General features: G+C 46.2%; 1 protein-coding gene and 1 long non-coding RNA gene across 2 annotated transcripts; both read left to right on the plus strand.

The window, feature by feature from the left end:
• The first annotated feature begins 173 nt into the window (after nucleotides 1–173).
• On the plus strand, nucleotides 174–23,530 carry LOC123596852. The gene is made up of 5 exons (XM_045475119.1): nucleotides 174–182; nucleotides 935–1,450; nucleotides 15,341–15,438; nucleotides 15,579–15,689; nucleotides 22,121–23,530. Exons 1-5 carry the CDS (start codon nucleotides 174–176, stop codon nucleotides 22,206–22,208), a joined length of 822 nt encoding a protein of 273 aa, XP_045331075.1. The 3' UTR covers nucleotides 22,209–23,530.
• LOC123598659 lies at nucleotides 16,187–20,525 on the plus strand. Its single transcript, XR_006712740.1, has 2 exons — nucleotides 16,187–16,561; nucleotides 20,347–20,525. It is a non-coding gene; the product is annotated as an uncharacterized LOC123598659 (long non-coding RNA).
• Nucleotides 23,531–24,597: the final 1,067 nt, after the last annotated feature.

Genomic DNA, 24,597 nt, shown 5'->3' on the forward strand with positions numbered 1-24,597 from the left:
GGCCCACTGTCCTGCCCCCATTGACTGAGCAGAACCATTCCACAGGCTATGATGGTACCATAACTCAACAGCTTAACTTCACTATTTGTCATCTTGAATTTATTAACATATTTGAACAACAGTGTCACTTTGTTAGCTAGCTATCATCACTTAAAGGCAAAAGATATGGTTTCATGTCTTGGGTAAGCCCCCAAAGTGCCATAACCCAGCCCTACATTTTAAAATCTTCACTCTTGGAGTCCATACTTTGATTCATTCCATATCCATTTACTGAACGCCTACCGATGTGCACTATGCTAGACGTGGGGGATACACATCCAGAAAACACTGCCCCTTCCATCAAGTTGCTCATAACCCAGGAGCCTAACAGGTGTGTTAAGTTGTGTTGCAGGGGGCTGCCAGATAGCCTGGTCCGAGGTGGGAGTAGGGCTGAGGGCTGTATGTATATACTGGGGAAAGCCTCTGTGCGGGGGAGGTCAGAGTAGTAGTATAAGGTGCAGGGGGCAGGTAAGTCTCAGGCAGGACAGCTCAGGCAGAGAAGCACTAAGGCTGAGAGGGCCTGAGGCTTTGGTGGTCTCCCTTCCAGATGTGGCTGGAATGATAAGCAGGAGGTCATCACAAATGTCTCCTCCGCAAGGGTTTAAAAGTGCATCTTGGCACCTCTGCCCACGAAGGCACTGGCGGTTTCAAGCAGGGTTCAGATCTGCCTTTTGCAGCGTCTGGTAGGCAGCCAGCCTGGCAGGAACCCGGAAGTCCAGTTAGGAGAGTATCGCGCCCACGCCTGAGGGGAGGGGCAGGACTCTTCAGCCCTCGGAGGCTGCCCCCAAGAAACAGGAGCTGGAAGAATCAAAAAGAAGACTCGTATCTCGTGGGGACAAGTCTCCAGAAAGCGGGACTTCCCTGGTCCCAGTTATGACTGTGGGGGTGAGGCAAGGACTGCCGTCCTGCCCCAACTAGGAACAAGCTGAACCCCAGCAGCTCTCAAACAGACACCTGCCTCTCGGTTCTCCCCAGCCTCTTATTTATTTACTTTGCCGGATGGCTGTTTCTAACGAAGCAGCGTCTTGGCAGCTCCCTCGCCTGTCCTTCAGCACCACGCTCAACCAGCGAGAGAGGTCGGCGCCTCGTCCCACTCCAGCGCAGGCAACTGGGGCCGAGGGCTTGGGTCACGTGTTCAAAGAACGTCTCCGCGCCTGCGCGAGCGGCCGGCGGATGTCCAGAGATCCTCCCGAAAGCCGCTGGGACCCGGGGCCTGAGCCAGGCAAGGCCGGGCCCAGTCCTCCGCTCACCCCGCCCGCGCGTGGCTCCGCCTAGGTTGGGATCAGGAAGGGGGCGGGTCCGCCGGCCGGGACGTCTCCAAAGGGCTGTGTCCCTTCGTGAGCTTCCCGGAGGTGCTTTGCGGCTGCGTTTGCAAAGCGCAGCGCCAAGTACTGGAGGGCGAGTCAGAAAGGTAGGATCGCCCTCCCCACCCCTACAAGGTTACAGTCTACAGGATGGACAGGGAGGGAATTGGGAACGCGATAGTAAGCCGCGGTAATGAAAGACCATCAGGCGCTAAATAGATTGCAGGCTTCGTGAGCTGAGAGTTAAAAGAAGTAATTCTCTCTGGGGATCAGGGTAGGTGGTTGTGGATTGAGCTCAGAAGCATGGATAGGATTGATGTTAGTTACCAAGAAAAAGGGAAAGTGTTCACATTTACGGCACTTAGTTATATAGATAAACTATTAAAGTATAATTTATTAAGCTCAGGGCAGTGGATAAAGGAGCCAGAGCCCCTAACTACTTGTTGGGGCCGTTGAAGGCTTCAAGAAGGAATTCAAGCTTGGGTAGGATTTTGCAGGAAGAGAAGGGGAGAGTGTACAAAGCACTGGATGTATGCAGAGTTCCGCTGAAGTAAACAGAGTGTCCGTTTTGTGTCAGGTAGAGTATTCTTAGGTGGTGAGACTAAGTATTCTGGCCATAAAGAAGACCAAAGCACTGCCCTCAAGGATTTTTATCTCTGTGGAGACTTGAATATTTAATGATTAGATGTATTCTCAGGATTCTCTGGGAGTCTCCTAGCTTTCAGGGAGGTCTTCGCGGAGGCGGCAATAAAGCAGAAAGTGTGATTGGTATATTTGAAGAGCCAATAAGTAGTAAAAATGATGTGGGTGGGTAACTGGGCAGGAGGTTGTAAATTTAAGGGTAGTCATACTTTCTGGCAGATCTTGAAGGACTATGGAAGTCATGCCAATCTGGGTATAAGCAACTGTAAAATATTGCAAAAGAAAAGTGATGTGAACAGACTTTTTAAAAAGATAAATTAGATGGACAGACGAATAGATAAGCTAGAGAAAGGATAGCGATGGGGACCAGTTCGGAGGTTGAAATTGTAGCTCATTAATATCAGTCAAATGATAAATTTTGAGATCCAGAGCTTTAATGGTACAGGGAGAGGACATCTGTTAGAGATATTTAAAAGATGAGAGTGAAAGAACCTGCCTGCTGCCAGAGATACCCTAAATTTGAGATTTGGGTAACTGTAAGGTAAGATGTACAGGAGGAGAAGGAGCAGGGTTTCCAGGAGGAGGACGATGAGTTCAGTTTTGGGGTCTTCAGTGGTTGGTGTCCTTAGTGAAAGAATCTTTAGAAGGTAGATGTTAGGGGCACCCGGGTGGCTCAGTCGGTTGAGCATCAGACTCTTGATTTCTGCTCAGGTCATGATCTCACTATCGTGAGATCGAGCCCTGAGTCAGGCTCTGCATGGAGCCTGCTTGAGATTCTCTTTCTGTCTCCCTCTGCCCTTCCCATGCGCATGCGTGCACAACTCTGTCTCTCTAAAATGACTGACTGACTGACTGACTGAATGAATGAATAAATAATAAATAAATAAATAAATAAATAAATAAATAAATAAATAACATTTTTAAAAAGAAGGAAGATATTAAAAGCTGCATTCTAGAGGCACCTGGCTGGGTCAGTCAGAAGAGCCTGTGACTCTTGATCTCTCAGTTGTGAGTTCGAGTCCCACAATGGGTGTAGAGATTATAAATAAGTAAGCAACCTTTTTTTTTTTTTTTTTTACAAGGCCTAATTCTAGGGAATTGAGTATGAATGGGAGGTGAAGAGGGGGAGGCAGCATGTGCAGCCTGCTTTTGAATGTGCTTCTGTCCTCTAGACCAGTAGCCTACAAGACATGACACTTGGAAGTCTCTTAGATCCCTCACATTCAGCTTATTCAATAATGAACTCCTATGGGTATGTGGGAAGATATAAAAAAGAAAATATAGCAGTAAGTGTGTTGTAGAACCTATATGGTAGCTATATGGGTGTTCACTATACAGTCTGTCAACTTTTCTGCAGTTTTGAAGTTTTTCATAAAATATTGGGAAAGATAAGCGACCATCTCTACCCTCCAACTCTTCCTACCCCAGTGGGCCCCATCTCAGTAAACAGAACCACCGTCTATTCAGTTGTTTAGGCAAGAGACCTGGGAATCACTTTCCTTCTCCCTTCTATTCCAGGCAGTCACCAAATCTCCTAAATAGCTCTTAAATCTGTCAACAGTGTGGGTGCCTGGGTGGCTCAGTCGGTTAAGCTTCTGACTTCAGCTCAGGTCATGGTCTTGCAGTCTGTGAGTTCGAGCCCTGCATAGGGCCCTGTGCTGACAGTTCAGAGCCTGGAGCCTGCTTCAGATTCTGTGTCTCCCTCTCTCTCTGCCCCTTCCCTGCTCATGCTCTGTCTATCTCAAAAATGAATAAATGTTAGGGCGCCTGGGTGGCTCAGTCGGTTAAGCGTCCGACTTTAGCTCAGGTCACGATCTCGCGGCCCGTGAGTTCGAGCCCCGCGTCGGGCTCTGGGCTGATGGCCCAGAGCCTGGAGCCTGCTTCCGATTCTGTGTCTCCCCCTCTCTCTGCCCCTCCCCCGTTCATGCTCTGTTTCTCTCTCTCTGTCTCAAAAATAAACGTTAAAAAAAAAATTTAAAAAAAAAAATAAATGTTAAAAAAAAAAAAAGTTTAAATCCATCAACAATGGAGTTGTACCTTATACCAAATTTAAGTTCTAAAAGCAGTACATAAGGCAAAAGTTACATAGTGAACATAACCTTTGGAAATCCCTTAAATCACTCAGAAGATACAGTGGCCATATTCTTTTTTTTTTTTTTTTTTTTTAATTTTTTTTTTTCAACGTTTATTTATTTTTGGGACAGAGAGAGACAGAGCATGAACGGGGGAGGGGCAGAGAGAGGGAGACACAGAATCGGAAACAGGCTCCAGGCTCCGAGCCATCAGCCCAGAGCCCGACGCGGGGCTCGAACTCACGGACCGCGAGATCGTGACCTGGCCGAAGTCGGACGCCCAACCGACTGCGCCACCCAGGCGCCCCAAGTGGCCATATTCTTATGTGCACAACTCTGTACACAAAATGTATATATAAGTATATATGTACATAGTAAGGTACAGTATGTGATAAGGGTATATAATATAACATTAAGGTATTTTTAACTTCATAAAAAAAGGGAGATTGGGGCACTTTGGTAGCTCACTTGGTTGGGCACCGACTTTGGCCTAGGTCATGATCTCAGTTTTGAGCCCCACCTCTCTCTGCCCCTCCCCCTCTCATGCTCTGTCTCTCTCAAAAATAAATTAAAATGTATAAAAAATTATTTTAAAAGTCCCCTTTTATTCCTAGTTTGCTAAGAGTTTTGTTTTGGTTTGTTTTTAAAAATTGTTAAAGTAATTTCTAGCCCCAATATGGGGCTCGAACTCAACCCTGAGATCAAGAGTTGGACACTCTACCAACTGAGCCAGCCAGGCACACTCACTAAGAGTTTTGTATCATAAATATATGTCAAATTGTATTAAATATTTTCCCTGCAGCTATGGGGAGGATGCATGATTTTTCTTGTTTGGTTTGTTAATATGGTAAATTCATTAATTGATTTTTTTTAAGTTAAACTTAGCTTGTATTACTAAAATAATAATAAACACAACTTGGACATGATGTGTCATTCGTTTTTATATATTGCTGGATTCAGCTTCCTACTGTATGTTTTAGAATTTTTGTATCATTTTTCATGAATGGGATTTACCTGTGTTTATCTTCCTCATACTGCCTTTATCAGTTTTTAGTAACAAGATGACATATTTCGTGGTTTTTATGAGGTGGTCGGTTAGATGCAGCCACAGAAGAGACAGAACGGGGGCAGGGGGGAACTCACAGGTCCTAGAAACAGGAGACACAAGCCATTTTTGTAGATTAAAAAAAAAAAACAAAAAAAAACTTTCACATTGGAAAGACACCAAAGTCAGGAGGCAGAAGGGATGTGAGAAGGTTTAGGCTACAGACTTTATTGGGGTTTCTGGGGAAAAGGCAAGGCAGGGAAGGGTTTAGAACTGACTAGTTGGAATAATTTTGGCCAGCTTTGGATTAGAGGGCTGGTCCCTAGCTGCCTGGCACCTGGCCCTGGGATGATTAAGGCAGAGGAGTATTGCCTCCTGGAGTGAAAAGGGCAGGACAGAGGAGGGACAGCTCTGGATGATGCTCTCAGCTGGGCCATCTCTTAAGAATTGTCTCTCAGGGTGCCTGGGTGGTCAGTGGGTTAAGCATCTGACTCTTGATTTCAGCTCAGGTCACGGTCGGACTCTGTGCTGACAGCATAGGGCCTCCTTGGGATTCTCTGTCTCCCTCTCTTTCTGGCTCTCCCCTGCTCACGCTCTCTCTTTCAAAAATAAACATTAAAGAGAAGAAGAAGAATTGTCTCTCCCAAGCCGGAAAAGATTCTTCTAGAATGTCAAAACATAGTAATATATAGAAAGTTTTACGTTATTTAAACTGGTGCATTATCTAGTTGAATCCGTGGAACAGGTGAGCTCAGGGTCCTCCTATTCCATCTTCCCTTTCTTCAAAAGTTTTAAAAATATATTTTATATTTTATACAAAAATTAATATTAATTTTTTATAAATATTAAATGTAAAAACATATTTACAATATATTGTATTAGGCTCAAAATAAGTTGGTGAAAGTAATTACTACTTTTCTCTGAAAGGGTTTGCACAATACTGACCTCATTGTCTTCTGTAAATATTTGATAGTTTGATAGAAGTTGCTGAGGAAGCCATGTGGGACGGGGAAAATTTTAAACTGGTGTGTAAATTCATTTAAGTTACTGGTCTTTTCAGAATTCCTATTTTTTCCTTGGGTATTTTTTTTTTTTTAATTTTTTTTTTCAACATTTATTTATTTTCGGGACAGAGAGAGACAGAGCATGAACGGGGTAGGGGCAGAGAGAGAGGGAAACACAGAATCGGAAACAGGCTCCAGGCTCTGAGCCATCAGCCCAGAGCCTGACGCGGGGCTCGAACTCACGGACCGCGAGATCGTGACCTGGCTGAAGTCGGACGCTTAACCGACTGCGCCACCCAGGCGCCCCTCCTTGGGTATTTTATAAACTGTCTTTTTCCCCCTCGGGGATGTATCCATTCCATAAAAATTTTCCAGTGCTTTAGTGTCAAGTTCCTAATATCCTCTTGGTTTCTTCTGAAGGTCTGCAGGGACTATAGTAATGCCCTGTTTTTCATTTTCATTCCTTACAGGGTTCATTTGTGTCTTCTCTCTCTCTCTTTGTCTCTCTCTCCCTTTGTTTTCTTTTTCATTTGACCAAAGGTTGATCAGTTTCATTAGTCTTCTCATAGTACCAGCTTATTTTATTTTTATTCTATTGTGTGTAATGTATGCTTTCAATTATCTTTATTATTCCCTTATTTCTAATTTCATCAAGTTTAACTTGCTGTTTTTCTACTTTTTGATGCATCTAAGTTCATTAATTTTCAAATTTTCTTCTTTTCTGATTTAACTATGTAAGGCTATAAATTTCCATCAATAGCTTGTAACCCACAACCTTTGATATGTAATATTTTTTAATTCTTTATTTCAGGCTTTGTAATTTAATTCTGATTTCTTCTTTGATTCATGAGTTATTTAGAAGCATATTATTTTATTTCCAAACATCTGGGGTTTTTTAGCTGTCCTTTTGTTTCTGATGTCTAACATAATTGTGTCGTGCCTAACAAATGAACTCTGGATGATTTTAACCCTTTGGATTTGTTGAAACTCGCTTTATGGCTTAGTATATGGTCACTTATAAATACTTTGTGTGTGTTTGAAAAGAATGTGTATTTTTGCAGTTTTTCAGATATAGTATTCTATATATTTGTTTGGTACATATAGTTAATAATATTATTCAAATCTTCTAAATCTTTACTGATTTTCTGGGGCGCCTGGGTGGCGCAGTCGGTTAAGCGTCCGACTTCAGCCAGGTCACGATCTCGCGGTCCGTGAGTTCGAGCCCCGCGTCAGGCTCTGGGCTGATGGCTCAGAGCCTGGAGCCTGTTTCCGATTCTGTGTCTCCCTCTCTCTCTGCCCCTCCCCCGTTCATGCTCTGTCTCTCTCTGTCCCCCAAAAAATAAATAAAACGTTGAAAAAAAATAAATAAATCTTTACTGATTTTCTTATCTATTGAAAGAGTATGTGAAAATCTCTACTATGATCAGGTATTTGTTTGCTTTAGTTTTTGCTTTAAATACATTGAGATCATGTTATTGGGTACAAAAAAATTAGAATTATTATATATTCCTGGTAAATTGAACCCTTGAACTTTTTGTTTCTTAAGCCATTGAACCTTTTTATAATTATGAAGTATCTTTATCTTTAGTAAAGAGCATAACAGTTGGATCTAAAAAAAAAAAAAAAAAGTCCTGGGACACCTGGGTGGCTCAGTTGGTTGAGCATCTGACTTCAGCTCAGGTCATGATCTTACAGTTCGTGAGTTTGAGCCCTATATCAGGCTCTGTGCTGACAGCTTAGAGCCTGGAACCTGTTTTGGATTCTGTGTCTCCCTCCCTCTCTGCCCCTCCCCTGCTCACACAGTCTCTCTCCTCTTTCTTTCTTTCTTTCTTTCTTTCTTTCTTTCTTTCTTTCTTTCTTTCTTTCTTTCTTTCTCTCTCTCTCTCTCTCTCTCTCTCTCTCTCTCTCTCTCTCTCTTTCTTTCCGCCTCACTGGGATGTAATTCGCTTACCATATAACTTACTCATTTAAAGTATACAGCTAGGAGTGCCTGACTGGCTCAGTTGGTAGAACATGCAGCTCTTGATCTCAGGATTGTGAGTGCGAGCCCCACATTGAATGTAAAATAAATAAATAAATAAATAAATAAATAAATAAATAAATAAATAAAGTATACAATTTAATGGGTTTTTTAAATTTTTTTTAAATGTTTTTTATTATTTTTAAAGGAGAGAGAGAGACAGAGCATGAGTGGGGGAGGGGCAAAGAGAGAGGGAGACACAGAATCCGAAGCAGGCTCCAGGCTCTAAGCTGTCAGCATAGAGCCGGATGCGGGGCTCGAACTCATAAACTGTGAGATCGTGACCTGAGCCAAAGTCGGATACTTAACCAACTGAGCCACCCATGCGTCCCTAAGTGGGTTTTTAGTATATTCACAAAAGTTGTGCAACCATTGCCACAAATTTTAGAACATTTTTATCATCCCAGAAACTGACCCTTTATCATTTAGATGTCACCTTCATTCCCCGTATCTACCCCCCAGCCCCTGCCTGTCACCCCTCAGTGACCATTAATCTACTTTCTGTCCTTATAGATCTTTTCCTATTCTGTCAATTCCACGTAAAAGGAATCATTCAATATGTCGCCTTTTATGTCTACCTCCTTTTACTTAGTGTATTTTCAAAGTCCATCCATATTGTAGCATATATCAGCACTTCGTTCCTTTTTATGGCTGAATGGTACTCCATTGTGTGGGTATAACACATTGTATCCATTCATTGGCTAATGGACGTTTCAGTTCCATTTTTTTTCTATTATTCTACCATGAATATTCATGTACAAGTTTTTATGAGAACAAATGTTATCATTTCTCTTGGGTCATACCTAGGGGCAGAATTTTGGGGTCATAGAGTGATCCTATGTTTAACCTTTGAGGAACTACCAAATTGTTTTCCAAAGTGACTGTACTGTTTTACATTCCCAGCAGCAGTATGTGAGGTTCCAGATTTCCACATCCTCATCAACCTCACTATTAACTGTCTTTTCTTATTTTAGCATTCTGGTGGGTGTGAAATGAAGTACTTTTCATTGTAGTTTTGATTTGCATTTCCCTACTGGCTAATGATGGATGTTGAGCATCTTTCTAAGTGTTTATTCGCCATTTGTATGTCTTCTTTGTTTGTTGTTTTAATTGTTTTAATGTTTCTTTATTTATTTTGAGAGAGCACGAGCAGGGGAGGGGCAGAGAGAGGGAGAGAAAAAAATCCCAAGCAGGCTCCTTGCTGCCAGCGTGGAGCCCGATGCAGTGCTTGGTCTCACTACCATGAGATCATGACCTGAGCTGAAATCAAGACTCAGATGCTCAACCCACTGAGCCACCCAGGGGCCCCTGTGTGTCTTCTTTGGATTAATGTCTATTCAAATCCTTTGCCCATTACTTAACTGGTTATTTGTCTTTTCACTACTGAATTGTAAGAGTTCTTTATATATTCTCACTAAAAGTCCTTTATCATATATATGATTTGCAAACATTTTCTCCTACTCTGTAGATTGTCTTTTCACTTATTTGTTTTAAGTAAACTCTACCCCCAATGTGGGGCTTGAACTCATGACCCCAAGATCAAGAGTTGCATGTTCTACTAACTGAGCCAGCCAGGTGCCCTTGCGTTTTCACTTTCTTGATGGTATCCTTCGAAGCACAAAAGTTTTAAATTTCATATAGTCTAATCTATTTTTTCTTTAGTTGTTTATGCTTTTGGTGTTATATCTAGAAAACCATTGCCTAACCTGAGGTCACAAAGATTTATTCCTGTGATTGTTTTCTTCTAAGAATTTTGTATTTTTAGGTCTTTGTCCCATTTAGAGCTGATTTTTATATATCACATGAGGTAGGGGTCCACTTTTATTTATTTGTATGTGGATATACAATTGTCCCAGAATTGTTTATTGAAAAGACTTTTGTCCCTATTGAATTTTTGGCACCATGTTGAAAATCAATTGACCATAAATGTGAGGTTTTATTCTGGACTCTGAATTCTATTCCACTAACCTGTCTGTTTACCCTTATGCCATTACCACACTGTCTTGATTCCTGTAGCTTTGGAGTAAGCTTTGAAATCAAGAAGTGTGGGTCCTTTGAATATTGTGGCTTTTAATTTTTTTTAATGTTTATTTATTTTTGTAAGAGAGAGAGCAAGCAGGGGAGGGGCAGAGAGAGAGAGTGAGAGAGAGAATCCAAAGTGGGCTTCACGCCCAACACAGGGCTCTAACTCACAGACCATGAGATCATAACCTGAGCTGAAGTTGAATGCTTAATCTACTGAGCCACCAAGGCACCCCTGTTGTGACCTTTAAAGGTAATTTGTCTGTTTTATTCTGACCACTTTTACTATTTTCTCCTTGTCTTTGGTTTTCTGCAGTTTCACTAATGTGTAAGGCAGTGAATTTTGTATTTATCCTGCTTAGGATTTGTTGGATTCTTAAATATATGATTTAATGTGTTTCATCAAGTCTGGAAATTTTTGAGCCATTGTTTCATCAATTATTGCCTATGTCCATTCTTTCCTTTCCTTTTGGACTCTGCTTAGACCTTTTCATTGTGATATCATGTCTCTTACCCGCCCCTCTGCATTTTCTTTCTTTTTTTCCCATTATGCATCATTCTTGGTATTTCCTTCTGACCTGTATTCCAGTTCATTAATTTTTCCTTTACTATTTCTAATCTGCTAGTAAAATTCTTTCAGTTCTTAATTTTGGTTATTGTAGTTTTAAGTTCCAGAATTTACATTGTTCCCCCTGTTTAACATTTGTAATATCATTTTTTAAAGTTTCTATTTCCCAGCCAAATTTTCCATTCTTGGATTTTATTGTTTTGTAATCTGTGCTGATCATTTCAATATCTGGAGATCCTATGAGTCTACTACTATGACCTGTTGTACCTACTGTTCTTATTCATGCTGTCTGATGTCCTTGGGTTATCTTTGTGTACTGGACATTGTTTTTGAAAGTTATTTATAGAAATACCTTGAGGCTCAAGATAATAGTGTCTTTCTCTAAAAAGAACTTATTATTTACCAGCTCTTGAGGGCACTAGCAATCCAGAACCACCTGACTTTGAAATTTTCACCCTAGCCCCTCCATGCAGCCACAATTGCAGTTCAGCCTTTTCCAGAGCAAAGCCCCAGGGCATAAGCAACCTTCAGAAGAAACTTCACTTCTCCACTTCCCCTCTTCAGTATCTCAGCATCACAATTCAGCAATTCCTCAAATCTTGTTACTTCTCTGATGCTTTTTTTTTTAAGTTTATTTATTTTGAGAGAGAGAGAGAGAGAGTGTGTGTGTGTGTGTGTGTGTGCACGCGCGCAAGCAGGGGAGAGGCAGAGAGAAGGAGAGAGAATCCCAAGCAGTCTCTGCATTGTTAGCCCGGAGCCCAACGCAGGTCTGAACTCACGAACCATGAGATCATGACCTGAGCTGAAACCAAGAGTCGACACTTAACCGACCGAGCCACCTAGACACCCCACTGATGCTTTTAAGATGACTTTTTAAAAGTTTAAGTTTTATTGGTATGAAGGTTAATTTTATTTGAATTATCTAGGTGTCCATATCCAGAATTGGTAAACCCTTTAATCCTCATTTGAGGAGTCCGATAAGCAGCAATATCTTCAGAGAAGGTAGGATCCTCACTGTGCTACGGGATCGATCCTGGTTGGACTAAGTGAGTCATGGTAACCCCCTTTTTCTATGCCTGAGGTGGGCATATGACCCACTTTTGGGGGGAAAAAAGAGAAAAACTCCTGGGAATTTGTGGGTGAATTCTTGTGCCCTTCTGAAAGAGAGCTGCTGGGGGACCAGAACCCTTTCTCTTCTTTGTGCTTCGGAATGATGTTGTGTAAGTCACGCTTGAATCTATGGCAACCCTTTTATGACTGAAGGAAAAGCTAAGAAATTTGTAGGGATATCAGTGATATTGATATTGATATTGTTGAGCTATCTAAAAGCCCTGAAACTCTTTGCTTCTAGACCTTCTTCTTTTTCTTCTTCTTCTTCTTCTTTTTTTTTTTTTTTTTTTTTGATAAAGGGCTCTGATTTCTTTTCTTTCTTTTTTTTTTAATGTTTATTTTTGAGAGAGGGAGAGAGTGAGCATGGAGGGCAGAGAGAGAGGTGGGAAGACACAGAATCTAAACCAGGCTCAAGGCTCTGAGCTGTCAGCACAGAGCCCGATGTGGGGCTTGAGCCCACGGACCATGAGATCATGACCTGAGTCAAAGTTGGACACTTAATTGACTTGAGCCACCCAGGTGCCCCTTTGCTAGACTTCTTAAGGAAATAATAAACATCCTTATGGTTTCACTGTCAGTCAGATTTTCTGTTGTGTGCAGCCCAAAGCATTCCAAACTGACATATCATCCTTCAGGACTCAGCTTGAAAGGCCACCACTTCAGGGAGGCCTTCCTGAAATCCCCACATCAACACATTTAGTGTCCCTCATCATATTTGTAATTATTTGTGGAATGATAGTCTTTTTCTCTAGGCTGTAAAGTTCGTGGGAACAGAGACCACAGTCGGGTCCTAGAGCCCAGCCCAATGCCAGGCATGGTAGCCTCTAAATAAGTAATTATCCAAAAAATAAAGGGTCAAGAGCCCAAGTACATGGAGAAACTGGATAAAAATCCTGGAGGCTATGAATTAAAATTTGTGCAATTATGTTTCTAACACATGAAAACTTTTAAAGCTCAAAGAATCATTACAGAAGGGTTGGAGTGGCCATCGTGAGAAAGGGTGTGAGTGTTTATCTGGTACAAGTAAGAGCTGCCAAGTAGTGTTAAAGACCCAGCTGGGATTAGACCCCATAAATGTGCATTGGCATAAATCGGCAGAATTATGAGATTTCTTCCAGCAGTGTTCAGCTGGCTAGATGTGTGAGAGAAGTGGGTAATTAAATTGATCCAAAGATGGGGATTCTCAGGATGGACTGCTTTTTGTTCTGTTCACTAGTGAAGTAAATAAAAGTAGCTATGGAATTTTATGTATTTACTTTTATATTTTTAAAGTTTATTTATTTTGAGAGAGAGAGAGAGAGAGAGAGTGAGCACAAGTGGGGGAGGGGCAGAGAGGAGCAACAGAATCGCAAGCAGGCTCCGCGCCCACTGGCGCCCTTGGAATTTCATTTTTTAATTTTTATGTTTGTTTATTTTATTTTGAGAGGGAGAGAGAGTGTGTGCACGCATGTGTGTGAGTAGGGGAGGGGCAGAAGAAAAAGGAGAAAGAGAGACAATCCCAATGCCAGTCTCAGTCTCACCAAGGTGAGATCGTGACCTGAGCCCAAATGAAGAGTGCTTAACCGACTGAGCCACCCAGGCGCCCCCGACTTTTCACTCTCTCAATAAAGTAAATCTCTTAAAATTCAAAGCCATGCCCTTTTGTTCCAGACTGGAGAATATCCCCCGGCTGAAACACTCACCCCAGAAGTCTTTCCCATCACCCACTTGCCCTGGAAAGGCTTGAGGAGGGGGGGGATCTGTGAATTTCTTAAGGGGTGTGAGTGTGTGTGCATGCACACATTTTCCTGGGGCGAGTGTTAAAGGGGTCTGTGATCGAGAAAGGCAAGAACCACTGATGTGGAGTTGGCTCCTAGGCACGGACCACTGTGTGGATCAGGGCTTGAGTGGTGAGTAGTCCCAGCCCTTGCTTATTGAAGAGAGGCCGTGTGGTACAGTGGTGGGCATGCAGACTCCAAAGTCAGAGGCATGGGCTATGCCACGCAACTCCTTGGTTTTCTCCTCCATAAAGTGGAAACGATAATCACAGTTCCTTACCTCAGAGGGTTGGAACAAAGATTAAATGAGTTAGTACAGGGGCACCTGGATGCCTCAGTCAGTTAAGCTTCCAACTCTGGATTTCAGCTCAGGGTATTATCCCATGGTTCATGAGTTCGATCCCCACATCGGGTTCTGCACTGGCAGGTGCAGAGCCTACTTGGGATTCTCTCTTTCTCTGTCCCTCCCCCTCTTTCAAAATAAATAAACTTAAAACAATTTTTTTAAAGGGGCACCTCGGTGGCTCAGTCAGTTAAGCACCTGGCTTTGGCTCAGGTCATGATCTCACAGTATGTGAGTTCAAGCCCCATGTCAGGCTCTGTGCTGACAGTGCAGAGCCTGAAACCTGATTCAGATTCTGTGTTTCCCTCTCTCTCTGCCCTTCCCTGCTCACACTCTGTCTCTCTCTCTCTCAAAAATAAATAAACGTTAAAAAAAACTTAAATTTTTTTTAAATAAATGAGTTAAATGCAAATGCTTAGCACCATGCCTGGTATTTAGTGAAAGCTAACTTTTATTATAGCTGATTGATGATGATGCATTGGGACACACATCCGAGGACAAAGACCTTGAATCAGGAGGGAGCGTTTGAGGGTACACAGCTGCTGCTGATTTGTGCAAAGCACGCAATCTAAGCATTCTCTCCCCTCTGACACTGTGTAACTCAGGGCAAACTCCTTAGCTGCTCTGTGCCTCAGGTATCTCACCTGTAATATGGAGATAATAATAGTAACTGCCTCATGGGACTGTTGCCGGGGTTCTCTGCAGGCTTAGAGCGGTGACTCCAATTCAGTAAGTGCTTGGTTGTTTGTCTGATTTTTTAGGTAGGCTCCATGCCCAACGTGGGGCTTGAACTCATGACCCTGAGATTAAGAGTCACATGTGCTACGACTGGGCTAGCCAGGCGCCCTACTGCTGGCATTATTATTATCACTGTCTAGGTACATTCAGCCCCTTATTCTGATAAGAGAGGCCCTTTCCAGGTGTTTCCCACAGCCTTCCCTCATGCTGAAACCTTCACAGCTCACAGCACCTTCATGCACACCATGTCTGCCTCACAGAGGCTGTACACAGTGAAGAATTAAGACTCAAAGGAAGTGACTAACCTAAGGTCTCTCCACCTGCCCCCTGCCTCATCGTATTCCCTTCCAAGAGTGTCCCCCCTGTCTCTCCCCAGTTTCCATCTGTAGCAATCCCACTCCTGAAACCCCACACCTTTCATAAAGCCTTCTCAACTCAGAATCCCTGCGTTGAACCCAACACACGACTCGTGGGTGTGTGTGCCTCGCCTCACCGCCAGGCCTTCTTGCCCCTCTCACTGCACCTCTCTCCATTCTTTGCACCGCGAAGGCTCTCGCCAGAGAGCTGCAGGATGGAGGAGATCAAAGACTTGACGGTTCTACTGGCCCGGGATGTTCCCATGTTCAAGGGAAGGAGGGAGGAGTCCCCAAAACACTGATCTGCACTGAACACACAGACAATGGCCAGACCATATGGAAAAACAGACCTCGGACATCCACAGCCTGCAGAAACCCGCCCAGGAAATCACCTCCTCAAATACAGTAAACCACCCAGGTAATCCATAGGTCCCGTTTGTAACAAGTCAGACTATGTCTAGGAACAATTCAGAAAGCTAACCACTAACTTCTGGAATAGTTGGCTCAAAATGGCCAGAACTGACAACTTCCCTAACTTTTGTCCACTGTGCAACTTAGGACCAGCCAGAGAGTCAAATATGCACCCCCAACCAGTCATACAGGATGCCTGGCTTCTAGTCACCTGCCTTCCAGCTTCCCCACGCCAACAGCCTCCAGAGAAGGCACCAGGTACCTGAATCTTTCCCATTTCTCTGCTATAAATAAAGCTTTACCACCCCTCCACCTACCCTGGAGTCTCTTTTAAAATTCAAGTGACCATGGCTGACTGACTTCCCTTGCTGTAGCAAGCTCTTGAATCAATAGCCTTTGCTTTTCTCACTTGTTCGGGCTTCGTTTATTGGCCCAGGAATGGCAGCTCAGGGAACGAGGCGAGGACCGGCCTCATCAGTACCCTTGGTCCCACTGGGGTGGAGCTCAGAGCCCTCAGACGACAGAGTTGCTGGCTGGTCGGCTGGAAACACTGATCAGACCTTTGGACTCAGCTGAGCCAGGGCTGGAGATGCCAAATTGACTCAGATTAAATCCCCCGGGCATAAAATCACAAAAGAGTTTTTGTTAGATGCTGATTGGGAAGGAGGGGCCCCAGAGATCTGGGAAAAGGGTAGGACATCTGGGAATAGAGAAATGAGGGAGAGGCAGGAACTTTGCCTAGAGCGGGAGCCAGGGATGGCCTGGAGCTACTTTGATGGGATGGAGAGTTGAGTCACGATTCATATCTGATCTCCAAGATTCTTTAGTCAATGCAGAGACATTTACTGAGTGCCCCCTTCTGGGCACTAGAGGTGGGACACACAAGGCCTCTGACTTCCCGGAGCTCGTGTCCTGGTGGCAGGGGCGGTAGATGGCTACAGAAGTCAGACAGCTTCAGAAGAGTAAGCGCACTGAGGAAAATGAAATGGGATGGTGCCCTCGAGAAGGGGTGCCGAGAGCGGGGAACACATGAGAGTGGCTGGGGAGGGACACCAGAAGGAACCAGCACTGCAGCCAACAGGGGAAATGGTTTTCCTAGCAGAGGGAGCAGCTTAAGCAAAGACCCTGAGGTGAGACCTGGGTGTGACAGAAAGGTCGGTGTGGCCAGAGCTGTGTGGGCAGAGGGCGATCGTGGCTGGAGGGGACCAGAAGGGACGTTCAGGGACACCACGAGTAGAGGGCCTCCCAAGCCATTCTAAGAGTTTAGATTTTATTTGGGCCTCAGTATAACGGAGTTTTTGAAAGAAGGCACTGAACGGCTTGCTTGCTTGCTTAAGCTGCTCCATCAAGGCCTTAGAAGCTCTCCTTTGTTGAAATCTTGCCAAATCCTGGCAGGCAGGGGAAGTGTGTATGTGGGGTAACAGTGTTAAGGAGAGAAAATGTGGATCAGACCCAGACACATCACAACCAGAATTCCTTGCTGAGTAGGATCAAAAGGGCCACAAGAGTGTGTTATAATCCCCTGAAATTGCACACTAATTTGTGTGTGTGTGTGTATATATACCCTATTTCAGTGAGTTTTTTCAGACTCTCAGAGGAATCTCTGCCACCAGAAAAAGCCAGAAAGGGAGAATATTAACTTCTATGCTAGCATACCCATGCACCATCCCAGTAAGGACACAGATATTGCCCCGAGGAGGGGAAGGAGGGGCGGGGCAGGACAGGGAACTTTCCACTGTGTACCATGTGCTTTACCTATTTTTAAAAGTCCACTTCAGTGTAAAGGACTGAAGCTGGAGAGGAATGGATGGGTGGGGAAGAAGGTGCCGAAGGCTTGGTGTGGCCAGGGAGGGGCAGCAACACATATCTGCTGGTCCTAACTTGACGGCCCCACCCCTAGCCTGTGCTCACATGCCTTGCACTGGAGAACCCCGCCCAGAGAGGCCGCACTGGCCCTGAGCCTGCCCAGGGCTCAGCTGCCCAGGGGGCACCAGCCTCACTGCCCCGGGGAGAGGGACAGGAACAGATGCCCTCTGCTCAGGTCACCAAACTCTGCTCAGGTCACTGTCCTCTGCCCATGTCCTGGGCCCCTCTCGTCCCCAAACCTTCATAGAGAGAAGCCCCAGCCTCCTGAACACCCTGCTGACCCCACCAGGAGCTCCTGGCTCTGATCTGAACCACCTCTTTTCCCAGCCTCTTGGTTGGTCATTTTGCTTTGAGTTAAGTCCCCCTTGCTCTGCTTTCATGTGGTGCCGTGCCCAGCCCCAGCCTGGCAGATGGGAGCTGAGATGGGGGTGTTTTCTCTAATTCTCTCCAACATCTCGGCTTGGATTTGCTTCGCCTCCCCAAAAATAGGTCTGGCCCAGCCTTCAGGACCCACCTGTTCTCAGCGATCAGCCAGTGGGCAGGGACCAGCCTCCCTGGGGTGTTCAGTTCTTTGGTGATTCAGGGCCACAGGTCAGAGAGCAGAGTCAGCCGCTGATGACATTTCCCTGCCAGGATGCAGAGCAGGTGAGGGCCTCCTGGTCCACCCTTGGAGAAGGGACCAAGGAGGTTCTATGCAAGTCAGTTAAACCACAGAGCAGACCTTGCAACACCTTCCTCCTGAGGCCTCGGGACCAGACAGGGGTATGCAGGCAGACACCTACACTTGCATAGCCAAACAATTCTACGGCCCATTCTTCTAACTCTAGAATAAGTGCATAATAACACCAACCGATATTTGTGGGGACTTACTGTGGCCAGGCGCTATTCAGTTAAAGACTTTATGTGTATCACCGCATTACGGGGTGCCTGGGGGCTCAGTCAGTTAAACATCTGACTTCGGCTCAGGTCATGATCTCTCAGTTCACGAGTTCAAGCCCTGCATCAGGCTCTGTGCTGACAGCCCAGAGCCTGGAGCCTGCTTTGGATTCTGTGCCTCCCTCTCTATCTCTGTTCCTCCCTTGCTAGTATTCTGTCTCTCTCTCTCTCAAAAATAAATAAAAACATTAAAAAAAAAAAAAAAACCCTAGGCAGTGGCATAGGGATGTCCCCTTTGCACACAGGGAGCTGGGATGTGAACCCGGGCAGGCTGGGAATACTGTGCCTGTAGCTCTCATGAATGAAAACGAAGGTATCTGCAGAAGGGCCCCACAACCTTGCACAAATGGGATCCGATCTGTGGCCCAGTCACCAGAGGACAAAAGCATGGGTCCTGACTGAGTCCACACACTGAGTGTGCAATGCGGCTCATTCCAGCCTGGAGTAAGAGTCCCCGGATCCCCCACCACTCTGCGCTCTAGGAACCTGTGGCCCAGGGCAGCTCAAGACCTCCTGGACCCTTTCTTTTGTAACATAAGGAGACAGCCTACACTGCTTCACCCCTCCCAGTGCCAAAAGGCCACTTGTCACTTAGGGTGACTGTACTTAAGCCCCCACTCACCCCCCCCCCCCCCCGCAGGGAATCCAGGCTGGGCCCACTGCGCCTTCTCCCTGCCCCTGCCCTAAGTGCTGGGCCAGAAGGTAGGAGACCCCAGTCCCGGCTCCCGCTTAGTGGAATGTTTGGCACCTCCTGCCTCGTTTTTCTCATCTGATGCATGGCTGGAATGTCCTCCAGTGCACCCCCACTTTACAAGGTTTGGGGGAAGATCAGATGAGAAGATGAATCTGAAGACCCTATAGGGACTGGGAGGCCCTGGGCCTGGTGAAGAGTTTGGGCCCGTGGTGTGTCTCTGAACCCCCACGTGCTGGTGTCTCCCCGCCTCTGGAGCAGGACGGGATCTGCAGGGAGAGGACGGTGGCTGGTACTGGGCCTAACTGCCCCTCCATCACCTGACTGTCCAGCTGCCCCCTATGGCAGCGGACCCTGCCCAGGGGTGAAGGAACAGGGACGGGAGGAGAGCGGCCAGCCACAGCCGGAGCAGGAAAGCTGGGGAGCCAGGCTGGAGTCCCATATGGAACAGGAGGCTGCTGAGTAGGGACCACCACACTTCCCAGCCCCGGGAAGGGCAGGGGTCACCGGAGAGCCCAGGAAATCCCATCGGGAATAGTGGCGCACCTGTGTGTTTGCCAGAGGTGACCTGGGCCCGTGGCCACAGGCGCTGGGTCACCTCCTGCTGCAGCAAAGCCTCAGTCTGGTTCTGACTTTTGGTCCTCAGTGTGTTCTGTCTCCCCTATTGTTCTGGGGCACCTGCTGGACTTGTGCACCCCTTCTTTCCCCCGAGAGTTTTTCGGCTACTCTTGGGGCTTGCTCACCCTGTATGGCAAATATTTCCTTCCCGGTTTATATCTCCGGCTCTTCTGGGCTTATAATGGCTCAGTGGACATTTCTGCCTAGAAATGTCTGGATTTTGCTGAAGTTTCCCCTCAGCATACACCACACACAAGAGGTGACTGAGATTTTTATCACGCAGTCCTCAACGCCAGGTCCTGCAGGGGAAACCAAGAAGTATGAGGCAAAGCCCCTGCCCTGGGCAATTCATAATCTAGTTTTTTGGGGTTTTTAAAATAATCTAGTTATTCAAAAGTGAGGGGTGCCTGGGTGGCTCAGTTGGTTAAGCATCCAACTTCGCCTCAGGTCATGATCTCAGGGTTCGTGAGTTCGAGCCCCGCGTCGGGCTCTGTGCTGACAGCTCAGAGCCTGGAGCCTGCTTCGGATTCTGTGTCTCCCTCTCTCTCTGCCCCTCCCCCACTCAGGCTCTGTTTCTGTCTCTAAAAAATGAATAAACCTTAAAAAAATTTTTTTAATAAAGGACTAGGCAAAATGCCTCTAAAGTTCCACGCTGTTCTAGGGCGAGGAGAGAAAGGCTTAAAGAGGACTCTAGGATTTTAAACAACAGGTGAGAAGTCAGGAGAGGAAGCAGGTTCGGGGAGAAGACTTCATTCAGTTTTAAGTAAACCGAGTGGACCTCATCACGACCCTTCCTTCCCCCAGGTTCCAGGTGCCACTGCCACAGACTGACCTGGTGTGTCCCCGCCGGCTCCTCCGCCACGTCCCTCCTCTGGGCGTGTGACCCTGGCTGTGGCAAGGTCAGAGCAAGAAAGACGGACTGACCTTTGCTCCAGGATATTTGTCAGCTTCTCTCAGTGAATAAACAGCTTTGCCGTCACCAACACAGTCTTTCTGGAAACTCAGCTGGCGCTGCTGAGTGCCCAAAGATGAGGGTGGGATCCCCGAAATTGACAATTGAGTTTCCATCGCCCCAGGGTCAGGAAAGCTTGAAACAAATTATTGAGAAAGAAATTGAAATGTGATTCCTTCAGACCTGTGTTCCAGCACCCAGATTAGGACCCGGTTCACAGGCAAACCTCCCCATGAGTGGTTTAGATGAGGGGCCTCATGCCCGGGCGTGCACCCATCACCCATGGAGCTCAGGAACGAGATCACCCAGACTGGGGACCCGGCACCTGTAATTTAATAATCCCCACGGGTGATCGGCAGGCACACCTGAGTGACAGGCCCCCTTGGCCTGGAGAGGACTGCCATGGCCAGAGGGTTGGGCCAGGGAGAGACATGGACAGAGATGGTCCTGGGACACCAGGAGTTCCCTCAGAGAGACTGAGCTGGGGCTTGGCAGGTGGATGTTCCCAGCACAGAGGGGAGGGAGGGCGGAGGGCCTTCTAGCACAGGCCCTGGCTGAGGGGCTCAGCCTGTTTGGGGTGGGGGTGAAGTTGGAGAGGCCGGCTGTGGCCACAGGGCAAGGCTCTGAATGCCAAGCTCAGAGCCAGGTAGATACTGACGCTGCCAAGAGCAGGGAAGGCTGTGAGCAGAGAAGGGAGACCCTCTCCAGTACCGGTGGGCCCTTGTTTGTGCATTCAGGGCTTTTGAGGCCCCTGAATGAGCCAAGACCTGTGGTCAGAGGGCAAGCCCACACTTCCTCCTGCCTCAGCTCGCCTTTCCTTCACATCATGCCCCAACTCTTCTATTTCTGACTTCAAGTCCTTGGCATGTACAAAATTCTTGCCTCTCCTTTGGCAGCCCTGCCTGCCTCTCGGGCCACGGTATTGAATTTGTACCCTTATTCTTACCCTTTTATGTCTGCCTTTCTTAGGCCTTCAGCACAGTCTGTCCAGATTAATTTGACACCAAACTGGCTTTCTCCAGAAAGGCAGGGAAAGTTCTAGGCACAAGAGTGAGATTCATGTGGGGAGAATTACCGTGGCCCCTTCTTTAAGGCAGTTAGAGTCCTGTGTGTCCAGTAACAACCCATGAAGAAAGAAGCTATATTCTTGACGCGCAGGTATTAGAAATGACTTGCTCACATTCTGGCCCAGAGACTCTGGCTCTGCTCTGTAACAGTGAAAGTGACACCTTCCTCAAACCGTGACTAGGACCCACATTACTTCCAGAACCTGCTCTCTCTGTATACCTCTGCTCTGGTGGGAAAATTTTTTTTTTTTTTTTAATTTTTAAAACGTTTTTATTTATTTTTGAGAGACAGAGAGAGAGCACAAGTGGGAGAAGAGCAGAGAGAGAGGGAGACACAGAATCCAAAGCAGGCTCCAGGCTCTGAGCTATCAGCACAGAGCCCGACATGGGGCTTGAACCCACAAGGCATAAGATCATGACCAGAGCCAAAGTCGGACACTTAACTGACTGAGCCACCCAGGCGCCCCATATGATGGGAAAATTCTTAATTTACTTGTACAATTAGGTGAGGGGTTGGAAATTGGGCCCATTTATCACACGGACCTTTATTCTCTCGTAGAAGCCTCTTTGGGCTGAGAAGATATGTGTCTGTCACCCTCCTTACTTGGGAAAATGCACTGTGTCCTGCTCTGAATTCACATCTGTAGTTGATCTTGGAACTGGTCACAGTACTATGTGTGGCCAGTACATGAAGTGCACTCCCAGACCCAAGACCGAAACAATAGGTTGCTGTGTTTTCTCAGAGTGCTTGGAGTCCTCGAGCCTCATCCCTGCTACCACTAGCCAGTGCTTGCCCTTCTTTCTGTGACCTGGCCCATCTTCCCAAGGCACCTTTCCCATCAGCTCCTGCTGAACCCAAGCCAGTCCACAGCACCACACACTATGGTGCTCGCCCAGAGCCCCAGGGCGACAAGGAGTCCGCCAAGCTGGGAAGACCTCACAGAACTCAGTCCTGGTGGCACACGTCTGGTGCCAGATTTCTTAGTAAGAAAATCAGCTTCTGCCCAGACAGCAACATAACTTTTTCCCCCAATCCCTGGCACAGAGGCCGGGCCACGATCGCCAACCTGCCGTGAGAACACAGGAATATGTCCACTCTGTCACCGGCAAGTCCTGGCAGAGTCTTGCTGTGTTCTGAGACAGCACCCTCAATGGAGAACTCCGGGCATCATGTCGAGGCAGCTTGAAGTCTTCACTGGAGCCAGAGTCTTGATCTATGTGGCCCATCAACTAAAAAAAAAAGTTTGAACAGCATCATTAACCTAACACGACTTACTTTTCCATAGGACTCTAAGCTTTCACATGCATGCTGTCATTTTTATTTTGGTTTTCACAGTGGCCTGTGAAGTAGGTAAGCTGGATACTGTCGTTAGTCAACGTTCAGAGGTGACAGAGCAGCAGCTTAGCGTGTCTAAGGCCACACGTCCCCAAATGGCAGAACCGGGACTGGAGTCTGGATCAGCGCCGTCCCCTGACGGTTAACCTCTTCAGGACCCAGTGCCAAGTCTCCCCAGCTTGCAGCAGCAGCGACCACACGGACCACCATGGGCTCCCAGGCCCCGCTAGCTGCAAGGGCACGCAGACACTGATGAATGTTCTAGAAGATCCTAAAGACACGGCTGAGCGGAAGCTTGCATCAGAGGGACAGGCCCTGGCCAATTGTTCCCCATCCCTGGTGACAGGTACCATCTTATTAAATCTGTAAATCGGTTGTGCTGAGACTATAACAGAGGATATCGTCTGAGGAACCTTCCAATTTAGCAGACAATGAGTATCCGCAAACATTTTGGGGGCCTGATCCAGAAGCTCTAGCTTATGGCCATGTCTTCCAAACACATATGGAAGAAGATACGCACATGGGTCCAAACCACTTAACACAGTTGTCAAAGGACTGACAATATTGTAAACTTAATGGCTGCCAAGGTTATGTCCAATCAATTCATTCAGTTCCATAAAGATTTATTGAGCACTTCCTGTTTGCGGAATGCTGATGACCAGACAGATACATGACTCAGGGAGGTACTGAGGCAGTCTCAAGATCTGCCTGAGAGGTACTCTTAGATTGAAATATAGAAATCAAATCAAGAAAAATTCAGACTTTGGGAGTTTCTGACCAAATGTAATGACTCTAGAGCAGTGACTAGGAAACTACAGCATCCCATCCGTGTCTTGGTCCTCGTTTACCAAACGGGTCACATTCTGTTTCTGCATCATTTCATCACCCCAGAGCCAGGTGAGCCATGATAGGACAAGACAACCACCAGAAAGTGCTGGAATGTGTCCAGAGCTGAGGCAGTGCTCACCATTTCTCCTTCATGGACTCATCCCACAAGCATTTATTAAATGCCTACTATGTGCAAGGCGAGGTGGTGAATACAAAGGTAGATGTGGCCGAGTGATCCCCACCCTCCAGGTTCCTTGTAGGAAACAGATCACAATAGGCTGTTGTCATAACTTGTGGGAAGTGAGCTCACTGGGCCAATGCAAAGGCTAATGGTCAGAAGAATGGCATCAGTGAAAGAAAACAGTGTGAGCCAATGTGACAGGACATTGGGAATCAACAGCTGGAGATCAGCCTGGTGTGTAGCGACTGGGAAAAGAGTGGTTCTTCTGGAACAAAGGAGTTGAGCAAACCATGATTTGGAGAGGCAGAAAGGCAAACACCAGGCTTTCTGAAAATGGTTGCTATTGCCACAAACCAAAAGGCACAGTTTCATATTAGTTCCTGGGCCCCACCTGTACACACTGGTATGAGCATCAGCATTATCTAGGATAGGGACAGTGTCTCACAGGAAACAGTAGTTAAAAATGTTACTTAATTCAACACAAAACTCCCTTAACATCCTACCAGAAAAAAAAAATGACAATACAAACTCAGCTAAATGTCTCAAAAAGTTCACTTGCACACAATATATACAGATAATATCTTCTACCTGTGAGATCTGGGGCCAAGTACTGCATTTCTCTTTGTGTCTTTGTTTCCAAATCTGTTAAGCTGAGGACTGTGCACAGAGTAAGCACTTGTATAGCTGTAAG

The sequence above is a fragment of the Leopardus geoffroyi genome, chromosome C1 (assembly GCF_018350155.1).
Source record: "Leopardus geoffroyi isolate Oge1 chromosome C1, O.geoffroyi_Oge1_pat1.0, whole genome shotgun sequence".
In the NCBI taxonomy this organism is placed as follows: domain Eukaryota; kingdom Metazoa; phylum Chordata; class Mammalia; order Carnivora; family Felidae; genus Leopardus; species Leopardus geoffroyi.